The following is a 12133-nucleotide window of genomic DNA, read 5'->3' as shown; positions in this document are numbered from 1 at the left end:
AGCCTGGATACTATTTAAGCTGTACAGGTACCAATAAGATTACCACTTCTCAGAAAGTCTTTCTACCTACTAGTTAGGGTGTCATAGTTACCAAGATACAGGTTTAAAATTTGAAAATCTGGGGCTCTCACTTTTTAATTTTAGGAATGCCAAAACACGTAATCATTGTGCAAAGAGTAGGATTGCCACCTTTGAGTAAGTTCTGCCATATATACACGATTCCAGGAAAAAGTTTAGGGTCTGTGACTACTAACAAGCCCTTTGCTTCAGCTTCAGCAAAAGGATGCTACCTGCTGAAATAAGTGGGTCATAAGCCCGTAAGTCTCCATCCTTGAAGATACTCAAATGCCATCTGAGCATGGTCCTGGGCAATCGGCTCTAAGCAGCCCTGCTCGAGCAGAAGGTTTGGACTAGATGACCTCCAGAGATCCCTGCCAACCTCAGCCATCCTGCGATTCTGTAAGGCATTTCCTCTTGGCTTGCTTCAGCAGCTTTAAGCCACAATGTATTGGATCTATAATTCTAATTTTAGAGATGCATTGCATTGTTTAGGGAACACATGTAGCACTCAGACCTGCGGGTGACATTTAAGAGTCAGAAAAGTATTCAAGCCACTCAACATGAAGAACCTGAATTAGTCAGCATAGTTGTTGCAGGAAGAGACAAGTACCTTCGTAGCTCCTTTCAGAACAGCTGAACTTAGAACAAATGAACTGTGGCAAAGAACATTTTGTTTTTCTGTTCTGATTTTGGAGTTTGTTTTTTGGCTGGGGCAGGGTGGTGGTGTGTGTTTTAAATGGGGAAGCGTTTCAAAGGGGGACCTTTGACAGTTTTTAGTGTTTGTATGCACTCTGAGAAGGCTTCATTCCCATCTCACACATTTCAAGATCCCAGTGATGCCCAATGGGGTAGGAAGTTCATAATAAATTCCCTTAAAAACTACAACCAGAATCCAACAAGATTTGAAGATGCTTTTTCTCACAACATCCAGGAGCCTGAGAAGGAGGGTAGATCCTTACGGTATTGTTTGGATCCTGTGTATTTAGAACAGATTTACATTTAGGTGTCTATTGCACATGTGTTCATGAAAACACAAGAAATCAGCTGGTAAGGATCCAGCTATGGAAGTTACTGGAAGTGATTGTCTAGCTCAGCAGTATTTCTGTTGAAAAAAATCTTCTGTTGAAATCATTCATATATGATATGATACTGTGAGGCTAAAAACAATGCTGGGAACAGAGTCTTGAAAGATTTGGTCTAGCTGGAGAAACAGACTGAATATGTGTTCTGCATGAAGATGAGGCACCTTGCTTTTAGGCAACATTTAAGCAATTGGTTTGGAGAAGCCCGTTCTTCAGAATGATTTTGTTCAAAATTCTTGTGAGGGGATCTTTCATTATGCAGTCAACTCTGATGATAATTTGTAGTGCTTGCTCAAAACTAACACTTCCTTCCTGTCTACCACAGAGCTACTTAGAGAAAATTTCCTAACATATTCATAGAGGTTTGCATTCATCTTCAGTGTCATTGAAACCAATTCCCAATATACTATATGTGTAGTAATGGTGTTTAATATGCAATGATGCAAACAGATTAGTGACTCCTTTCCCGAATTAAAATAACAGCATGGAAGCAAAAATATAAGTATAGCTTTATTAGAGAAGTTATCTAAAATACAATATTATTTTCCTCTTTAAATTAGAGCATATATTATTTCAATGAAAAGATATTTTGTACTATTTCTATGGTAATAACAACTTTCAAAGATAATACTTAAATTTAGGATTTTTTAATTAAAAATGTCCAACACTACCATTAAGACATAATCAAGGGTCTTGATAGCATGGGTAAAAATGTAAAATGGTCTCAAAAATATTTACATGTCAGTTTCTTAAAATCTAAGAAGTCTAATTCTCAGTATTCATTTTGCTTTACTTCAAAATACTTGTTTTCCTAAATCATACCTAGATTCCGTATTCCTGTGCTTTTCACAAAGCTTCAAGTTATCGTTAGTTATGTGTACTATCACACCAGTGGATGAGGTTACTTAAAAATGGCTTATTTTGCTATCACCATATCCTCTCCCAAGTCACCAATATACTGTTACACCCAAGTGCTGGTCTCAGTAATAGTCACCAAAATGCACACAGCCACCACCTGCTCCCCCCCCCCATACCTCCCCCAAGCCCACACCTTAAGAACCCTTTCCTATTTGGCCAAGAGCCCTTCACATTTCATTAGCTGGCATTTTAGATGCAGAGTGAAAGAAAGAATGGATCTGAGAGACAAGATGTTGCCAGGGCACACACGGCAAAGGTTTGATTTGTGCTTAGCAGAAGAGGCTCCTCACAAACACAGCAATTTCTAACACACTCAGCGCTGAGGTTACTGGAAGGAAGCTCTGACTTCTCTGCTCTTCAAAGGCTGGCATGGGCGCCAGTTGTCCACCATATGGCACACGGGCTCATTCTCAGCACTGAAGCAAAGGCCACGGATTTTGCACATCTGTGGAAAAAGGCACAAACATCCTCAAACGCATACTCTTGTTTCGGCAGAACTATTTGAATTATACACCTGGGGGCTGAGCCAGAGGTCCAACTCAAAGTTTTGCCAGCACTAATGGTCTAGAGATGGTGTCACCACCCATGTGCGTCTGCATTTCAGCCACACCATTTCATGCCCCTGACACACGCTCTCCTGTCCACAAAATATCCTAGCAAGAACAACTACAACAACAAAGCACAAAAATCCAGGACGTAGGCACACATTTTTGGAACTCTGTGCACAAAGAGTTGTTTGTCCTTGATCCAGATCTAAATTGAAATCTTTTCCGAATCCTTTGCAAGTTGTACAGTTTTGGCTCTTCGGAAACGTTGATTTTTTTTTTTTTAAATCCAGTTGAAATTAAAAAGAAAAAAAGAAGACCTTACCCTTGGGTCAAATTAAAGCAGCCAAATTGATTCAAGACATCTTGATTTTCAAAGAGGAGCATATTGTAAAGTTTTAGTGCTTGTTCCTGAAGTAAAATTGGTGTTTGCACAGTCTAGTGTAACAAAAGCACCTTTATGACTAAGTGGGCATCTCCAAAACTAGTAAAAAGACTGTGCCTAAATAATAACCCACTCCAAATGTGTCCTTGCACAGACAGCTGGAACTGCTGACAGAAATACATAGGTGGGATACAGGATTTCATACAAGTCAGGCTGCAGGCCGGGCTTTCCCTCATTCAAGGAGGAAGGTCCCCAGCAGTGACCAGCCCAGGAGAAGACTTTACCTTCAGGACCGACTGGAACAAAGTTTGGAGCTCAACCTCTGCCAGGAACTGCTGTGTCACTACAGCAAGTAACGGGCTCGCTACACCCTGCCGTAATATTCAGCTTTTATTCAGCTTTTATCTATCTTTGGAAAACCAATTCAACTTAAACCCAGTGTCAATACTCTGCTTTATGGTTTCTTGTTTTGATCAGTTTTAGAATGAAAAAGGCAAGCTGCCACACACACTGTTTTAATCTCAAACCCATCTTTGAAATGTCAACGGTAACATGGAGGGGAGTGTGTGGGAGAAACAAGTGGTGTCTTTTACCACTTGTAGGTGGTTAAAGTAGGTGTAGTAGGAAAAACAGCTCTATTTTGGTGAATGTGCTCCTGCCCTATAATAAAACCGTATTTGCAACCTTGGTTTATCAATAGCAATACCAGTAGTTTAGAACAAGTAAACAGTGACAACTTTAATACTCCCTTGCACTTTATTAATGGTAATCATTGCTATGATTAGTATTTCCAATAGTTCTTCCTTGTAATTTATTCTACCTTTTATTACGTTGTCCCACAACAGCTCAGTTGCACTTTTTTCACACCAGCGGAATAAAACCCCCAGAATTGTGTGTATATTGTTAGCATGTCTGCCATTGACAGAAGGGATTTAAGAGTTTGAAGGGTAAACTAAAGCCCTTCAGGGCTAGTTTATATTTATAGGCTCTAGATTCTATTTATATCTCCCAAGCACACAGATGCGAACCCGATGATGGAATCTTGCCTGTATGCAATTTCATTAATGGATGGTGCAGAAAAGCTAGGGCCAGGAGTGATTTAATCTGCACGAGCTCCTTCCTACTAGGAAGACTCTATCCTCTTCAAGCTGCTCAACAGAACAGAGGACTTTTTCAGGCAGCAGACTTCTGGAATCTGCAAGTTTTGCCTCTTCCAAACAACGCAGTTTTGTTAGGATTGCCACAATTCTGCGTGGGATTTCCCAGTCTGTTCTGTGCTGAATAGAACTTGTAAAACAAGCTCTGTGCCCTGGAAATGCAGGAAGATCAACAAACCAACTACAGATCTATGGTGTGAGACTGTGGATGCAGAATTCATGCTCTTCAGATGCTTGGTAAACCTGGTATTTTCAGGGCAAGTACAGCCAAACAGGTGATGTGTGCAAACCTGCTGATGCTCACAATACGTGCTAGACTAACTCTGCATGTGCAAATGTTCCTTTCATGCATGCTACAGTCTTCCCAGATTTTTGCCACGTGGCAGCTCTAACCCTGTATCTGGAAAGTCCAATTAAATTTTTAAAAGTCCCCACGTTTTCCCTGGACTGTGTCCAAATGGAGGACAGCCTTACATTTTACAGCAACTCAACTTCCACACATAGAAGCAGAGTCCTTGGTTATCCAGAAGAGGATAACCACTTCAGATGTGTATTTTTGACATGTGATGCTAGCTAATACCCTGCATAGCCCTGCAGTAACATAAATTGCCACTTCAAAGATCACCAAGAGGGCTGAACTGAAGCAATCAACATGGCGCCAGTACATGTCTACTGGCACCATCCATTGGAGACCTACCTGCTCGGGGCTGACAGTGATAGGCTCCTTCAGAACATGCCAGATCACACATTCGAGCAGTGGAGGGGTGGTCAGGGAGCCAGGGTACGTCCAATAATCCCTGCATGCGGGAAGCAGTCCAGTGGGGTCAAAGTTTGTTCTACAATAAAGAAAGTAGATGGGCTAACGTCAGGGAGAGATCACATACACACACTGGGCTTGCAGCAGTAAAGTCTCCTACAGGAATCTCCATGTCTGGAGAAAGGCAGAAATGGAGTTTGGCATGAAATGCCAAGTGCCTCCTACAGTACATTTGGGATTAAAGACTTTCAGCAATGTATTTCTTAAGTTGTAAGACTTTCAAGACATTGTTTCTCATTTCAAATGTTGAATTTATGTTCCTCGCTCCTAGAGATATGATTTGACCTTGCTTGAAGGAACAATGAGATTTCAGATGCCACGTACACTGACTGCACTGGAAATGCAGAACCTGGGAGGCCTGTTGAAGAGTCCATTGCAGTAAATGGCAACATCCATTTACCTCAAAGGGAGCCCGATGACAAAGATGACAGTGTAGTCTTGTTCTTTACCTTTCCTGTCCCCATTTCACATTGGCACAGGCCTTTACTCACTACAAAGGTACCTAATTACTCACTAAGTACTTTTAGTTTCTCATTACTCAGCTCATTAAGATCTCACACATGCTTCACACAATACTTAAGATACAGACAGGTTTTTTTCCCCTAAGAGTTATATATCCTGATCAAACTTCCCTAGCTGGACTCTCTTTAGAAATAGCCAAGAGAAGCATGCCCTCTTGGAGGAAGGAAATGAATCCCACAGATGCAGAGATGAGGCAAAGTGCCTTTTGCATCTGTCACTGCTGACTAGAAAGGGCATCTAGGAGAGTAGTTTAGATTAGGAAGATGAATCCTACCCTATAGGTTTAAAACACAGTAAAAAGACAGAGAAATGTAGTCACAGAGATACAAAATGATCACTGTTTCTGGTATTCCCTGCCCTCTACCACAACTTAATTCGACCCTCTTCTGTATTTAGGATTACAGGAGCATTAATGCTGATGGCAGGAAGGTTTATTTTACTTTCATACATGCAGCAGACTGGGGAAAAAAAAAAAAAATCCACTTTCTGAAGAAGACAACACAGCACAGTTGTGATTGGTGCCAACCAACACAGACAGCAAATATTACCTTGGTTTGAACGGAGTTCAGAGCATCCACAACTTTCTGTATTTCAGGCTTGGCATTTCCTACCTGTAACACAAACCATATGAAAAGAAAATAACCATGGACTCTCACGATACCTTTAGTTTTCTGTTACAGTTCTCAGGGAAACATTTTCCCAGCACCATGTCATTACACAACAGGAGCATTACAGCAAAAGTGACTGGAACTGTCTCTGTAAAATCACGCCAGTTGACAGTCAGCACAAATGGGTCAGCCAAGGACAGTGGGCAGAATAAAGTTATTTTCATTGACAGTGTGTGGATTTATTTTTGGACTTGAGCTGTTCTTTTTTCACAGAAGTTACCCTCCTAATAAAATACAGCGAGACCAGGACAGAGTGCACATTGCTGGGGCACAGTCACCTTCTCCAACCAGCTGTGAAGACAATTCAACTAAGACAAAATGCTTTGGACATTTAACAATGACAGGAAAATAGGTGTTATTTAGGCTGGTCCTACACCCAGATTTATACACATGTAACTCTGTCAGTTGTGCACATCACCTTTCATGGATAAGATTTATGGCTGTGTCACCGCTGTGATGAAGGCAAGTATGTTGTTATAGGGCTGCCACAGTGATGGATGGCAGTCATACTCCATGGCTGGTGGACAATTTTTGTATGTAGAGAAAGCCAAGAATTCAGAGCACCACCTAGTTTGCTATGGGTTTAGGCAGTATAGTGTAATGCTGCTTTATTCGATATATTCTATATTTTAGGCTCTTAGGTTCCCCTGCAACACAATGAACACACTGGCTTCATCCAAATAATACAGAAGTTTAACTAACCTTCATGAAGATGCCTACCACAGCCAAACCATCAGGATGTTTCACAGCTTCAGCAAATTCACCATATTTTACGTTCCAGTGAACAATATGGAGCTAGAACAAGAAAACAAGAAGTACTATGAAGATGATATTCCATCCACAATATCTTACAAATGAGGAGGCAGGGAATTTATTAAACATTAAGAACATATGGTGTTTTACGGTTGAGATTTAAAAACTTTTGTGCACAGTTAAGAATTTGTTGAATCATTCATCTACTTTCATTTATGTAAAAAGATTTCTGTCATGCATTTTATTTTGCTTCTCACTCTTATTCCCAGGTGAGTTTTAAATGCAAATTGTGGCTGTATCGTTCTGCTTTTAGTCCCGTGAAACTCCTGTTATCTTCAGCATTAGTTTTTCCTGCATGCAGTCTGCAGGATTTTGGTGTAGTATTTTAATGCTATATATCCTGGAGTTCTTATCAACACTGAAATATATGGCTGTCAGTGTCAGAAGAAGCAGACAAGACACAGCAACTACAGATCTGACCTGCAATCTAGACAGTTTTTAAAAAACAGTCCTCTCCTTTTCTGGAAAGCCTTTGAGAGACAGTTTTTAAAAAACAGTCCTCTCCTTCTCAAAGGCTTTCCAGAAAAGAATCTGAAATGAATCTCCAAGGTCACGTTAGCCAGGATGTTGCTTTCTTTTTCATTTCCAAGTTATTTCTAATTTAAGTTCATCTGGCTGTTTCCCCACATCTGCAAGTCAAGTTGAGCAAGTAATTGTGGTACTGTGAATAGATGTAAGGCGAGGCAAGTTTCTCAGATAAGACAAAAGCTACTTGTGTCTCATGAAAAAGCAGCACAGCCAATGAATTTGTAAGGCCATTTCTCTTACCTGTCAATGCAAACTGCAGGTATGTTCAGTCAATGTGTATTTATGAAAGGGTTAAAAAAGCCTGTCACAGCATCCAGAGGTAGATTTCTAAACAGGGGACACGGAAAGGTGGGATGCAAGGCACTACAGTCACTCAATTTCTGTAGTGACACTGTAATAGAGTCTTCAGTGGTCCAAGGGACATCTGGAGTCTTCAGGATATTACAAAGAGTGCCTGCAAGGTCTCACTTCGCTACCTGCCCGCTTCACAGCTCCCCTTGCTTCTTTGCTACCAGAAGATGAAAGGGTCTAAAATTATTCTGTTGTTTATATAAATGTCTCTGACGTTAAAAACTGAAGCCAGGAAAAGGGGACGTGTGCGTACAGAGGTGCTGCAATTCTATTTCTTCATAATTTTCAAGAGTCACTGAGAAAGCATGGGAAAACCAGGGATAATGAATGTGGGTTTTTCTGCTTCTGTAGTCTCTTTGACATGAAGTATCTGAGAAAAAAAATATTACAACAGTCCTGCAATTCTAATCTCTGCTGCTGTAAGGAGTAGGTCCTAGGGTGGCATTGTACCAAAATCTTCTATGGTAACCTTTCAATCTCTTGCCCTATGAACATCTGCAGAGAAAATGCTACTGTGGTAGAATGTTAAAACAAACCAACCAACCTCATTATACACAAAAGACTGGAGAAGGTAAAGCATGTCCTACCTCTGCATCGTACTTCACACCATCCACAGTGTGCTCAGACCCTTGGCCCTCACAGGATCCCCAGTGAATATGAAAATGGGCCAGCCTGTAGACTCCATCCAGCGCTCCTCCTTGCAGCACTGCAAAGCAAAGAGCCTCTGTTAGCATCTCCCATAACCTTTGTTATCGAGTCTCACTTGAAACTGGAACGTCCATCTCAAGTCTTCCAAGTGAATTGCAGTTCATTGCTCTGCATGCTGCCATGCTTCTCCAGACCATCTTCAATGGTACATTGCTGCAATACGCCAAAATCAATAACAAACGTATGAAAACGTGACTTTACAGTGAGTGTCTCATCAGCAATTTAACAGGCATGCTAATATTACAGGTGACGAGGGGAGAGTTAAGGATGTAACTTTTCTGTCACCAAATAAACATAAAAGGGCCAAGAAAAAGAAGAGCCTTTGTAAGAGGCCCACGTGGAGTTATTCTATGGAAGTACGCTTGAAGACCAAATCATCTTTCACTTACTAATATACTCTGTCCCTTCATTTTAGGCACTTTATCCATTTAGGCCTTAATCCTGCAAATCCTGTGGCAGATTGGATTGAGTAAAATGCTTTTGGTTCCAAATTAAACCTAAACACCTGTTAGCCATGGGGTGCAGCAAGGTAAAGCGCAAGGCACGGTGCAAAGCATTGCAGAGATGTGAATTCAAATCTCTTGTCCCTTTTACCCTTTACTTTTCAAGAACGAGTTTAAAAAATGGTGGTGAAAATGGCAATGCTTGCAGAGGCAGATTTTTTTTTTAAAATTTGGATTGGCAATGAGCCGTTCAGTTGTGCTCTGCACTGACATCACCCCTGTCCCTATGGGACTGCTGTATGCGGAGTGCCCAGCCACAATTTCAATTATACAGGAGCAAGTTCCTCTGAGCTCCCTTACTCTGCTCGTTAGTTCTAACCTTGTACTTAAACTGTGACCAATCACCATTATGATATGCAGGATCAAGCCCTATTACTGCAAAACGCTCAAGGGACAGACAATGTCTACTCCAGTGCAGCATAAAGCACAGAACAATAACAAATAGTTCTATTAAATAGAGCTATTTATCTAAGTTATTATAGCAAGGTTTCACACTGGTTTGTGGTTTGGTTTCTTTTTTTTTCCACTAAGCATCTCAAATTCATAATTACATCTTTAAGATGCTAATATTTAAAAATATTTTAAAATGTAATTTGAAGTCATGTATCTTAGAGATCAATTTCTCTCTCTCTATATATATACACAAATACATATATACAATAAAGTGACAGAAGAGTGTTGACATCTGATATTACATGTAAGTGTGCTCTGTGTATGTGCCACAAACAAAACGGTTCTGTGATTTCTCTCTCTCTATATATATACACAAATACATATATACAATAAAGTGACAGAAGAGTGTTGACATCAGATATTACATGTAAGTGTGCCTGTGTATGTGCCACAAACAAAATGGTTCTGTGGAGTAAAGATGCTTTCCTCTCAGTCTACACTTAATATAGACCCTATCACAATATGTGCATGTGTGAAAATCTACATTAAATGCAGATAGGAAAAGGTCACTGTCTGTTCAGGTTTGAATAATTTTGATTATATGCAAGCATGGACAACAACAGCCGTGGATCTTTGGCAATGAGGTGAGAAGGATTTGACTAAAAAAACTGGACTACATGACAATTAAATATAAGAGATATATAAAACACATTAGTTTCCACTGGTGTGCCTTACACATGCAAAATTTGGGTTCAGTGGACAAATTTAGCATTTGCCTAGGGTGCCTTTGGTAAATACATTTAGAAGTCTCCCAACGTGTACTCCTATCTGAAAAGTGTGAATATATGTTCCACTGCAGTCTTTGTGATTTTCGATACCGTAGCCAACGCTGAACAGCCAACAGACCAAGACTTGCGCTACCTATTGCCAGGCTATGCAATACAAAGAATGGCTACTTACAGTAATTAAATAGGAACATATCTTATTCTACTTTCATGTTTCCGCATGTGCTAGTTGCCAAGAAGCATAACTGTTTCAAGCACGGGAGTACAAATCGGAATGCTTTTTTTCAGAACAGTGACTGTGAATGTGCGTTGGTTCCTTTCGGAAACGAAGTAATTGGTTGCTATGTCTTTACAGATGCAAAAATCATTTAATCCACACAATATCATGTTTCATTTAAAAATGATGCCATGGAGTTGCAATGCTTCAGTCTCAGTTCCTTTGGTTAATGGACTTGCTGCTCGTTGCAGGTACAAATGGACTGAGGTTCCACCATTCCTCAACCTCAGAAAGCTCTAGCACAGCACAGGTTAATCTGCCATCATTAATCAATGGAAAGCATGCTGAAAAGCAGAACCATGCAACCTTCTTAAATCCATTTGCAGTGTTATTAGTCTATACAAAGTTTGCTATTGTCTTATAAAACTCAAAAGATGCACAAAAATCTCTTTGCAGTTTTTGCTTACTTTTCTCATTCTGTGGTTCTCAAATCCAGCACTAGCTTATTTTGACTCACAGCAGAGCATTCAAAGAAAGTAATAATTAGATTAGTGTGAATGAATACAAATTCAGCAGGCTTAATTACAGAACAGCGCTTCTTGTTCTAGCCTATATTAAGCAGTTTCTGTTTTTTAATACTTCTCAGCCTTTCCAAAAAAGTAAAATTTAAACTTAAAAGGCAAAGTAGAAATACAGAGCTTCACTTTTTCCAGCATAAGCTTTTTAAACTGTGAATAAATGTTACCAGCTTTTGCAAAGTAAAAGTTCATTGAGAATCAGAGCAACATTCACATCGGGAACTTCCCTGTCCTTGTCCCATGTGATGTGAACATTGATTCAGGCCACATTGATGACAGAAGTCCAACCTTTCCATCTCCTTTTTTTGAGGGATGGGGAAATTCTGATCCATATCTGAGCATCTCATCATGAGCTCCCTTCCTTCTGAAATGAGTATTAGTGAAAACCACTCTGGAAATACATCCATAGCTGTGCTCCCTTTTGTTGTATAGCACAGCTTCAGATGCAGGCTGAAGATAGCACAAGCCAACCTGGAAAACACATTCTTTTCTTACAGATTCAACCTACTCAACACAATCTACGTCATAACCTGGTCTCCATAGACGTGTAACAGCCCAAGCAGTGACAGCTTGAAAATACAACTTTTTTCTTCCTATTTGACAGTTAGTTGAAATGCTACAGTGAGCAAATTTGGAGCTACCTTGCTTAGATTAAGAAATGGTAACTGTTTTCAACCTTCTACTCTTTCCTGGAGAAGTTATACTAGTTACATCCAGTAATTATATTGCCCTGTTATTAAATGATCTCATAACATTTTCTAAATTAGGTGAACATAAGTATTAGCAGCACTAATTTGGAAACTCATACAACCACAGAACTGTTCCATTTACATCTGTGTGATTTCTTGGATAAAGAAGGTGAACTCAATTTGTCTCCGTTACACTTTCTTAGGATATCTGGAACCACACAGAAATCAAAAGGCGTTTTGCTGCATCTGGGACAGCCGTTTACTGAGACCACACAACTTCACTGTTCTATTTAAAGGCAAGTCACTGGGTAGTTACCTTTCCCATGCAGAACAGAACAGCTTTGTAAAAAATACTGTGGACCACTTCATACCTTTTTTTAGGAAGTGGCAGCATCCACATCTGTGAATTTTTGC

At 40.1% G+C, this 12133-nt stretch overlaps 1 protein-coding gene across 1 annotated transcript; it reads right to left on the bottom strand.

The window, feature by feature from the left end:
• Positions 1-1642: 1642 nt before the first annotated feature.
• Positions 1643-10937, bottom strand: LOC104168377 (carbonic anhydrase 2). The gene is made up of 6 exons (XM_009708948.1): positions 10920-10937; positions 8434-8552; positions 6857-6949; positions 6035-6097; positions 4845-5006; positions 1643-2505 (listed from the first exon to the last, which is right to left on the bottom strand). Coding segments are annotated over exons 1-6 (558 nt in total). The 5' UTR covers positions 10921-10937; the 3' UTR covers positions 1643-2385.
• Between the last annotated feature and the right edge of the window lie 1196 nt (positions 10938-12133).

Source organism: Cariama cristata, unplaced genomic scaffold, assembly GCF_000690535.1.
Source record: "Cariama cristata isolate BGI_N322 unplaced genomic scaffold, ASM69053v1 scaffold6871, whole genome shotgun sequence".
NCBI classification, from domain to species: Eukaryota; Metazoa; Chordata; class Aves; order Cariamiformes; family Cariamidae; genus Cariama; species Cariama cristata.
This window is presented reverse-complemented; position numbering and strand designations above follow the sequence as displayed.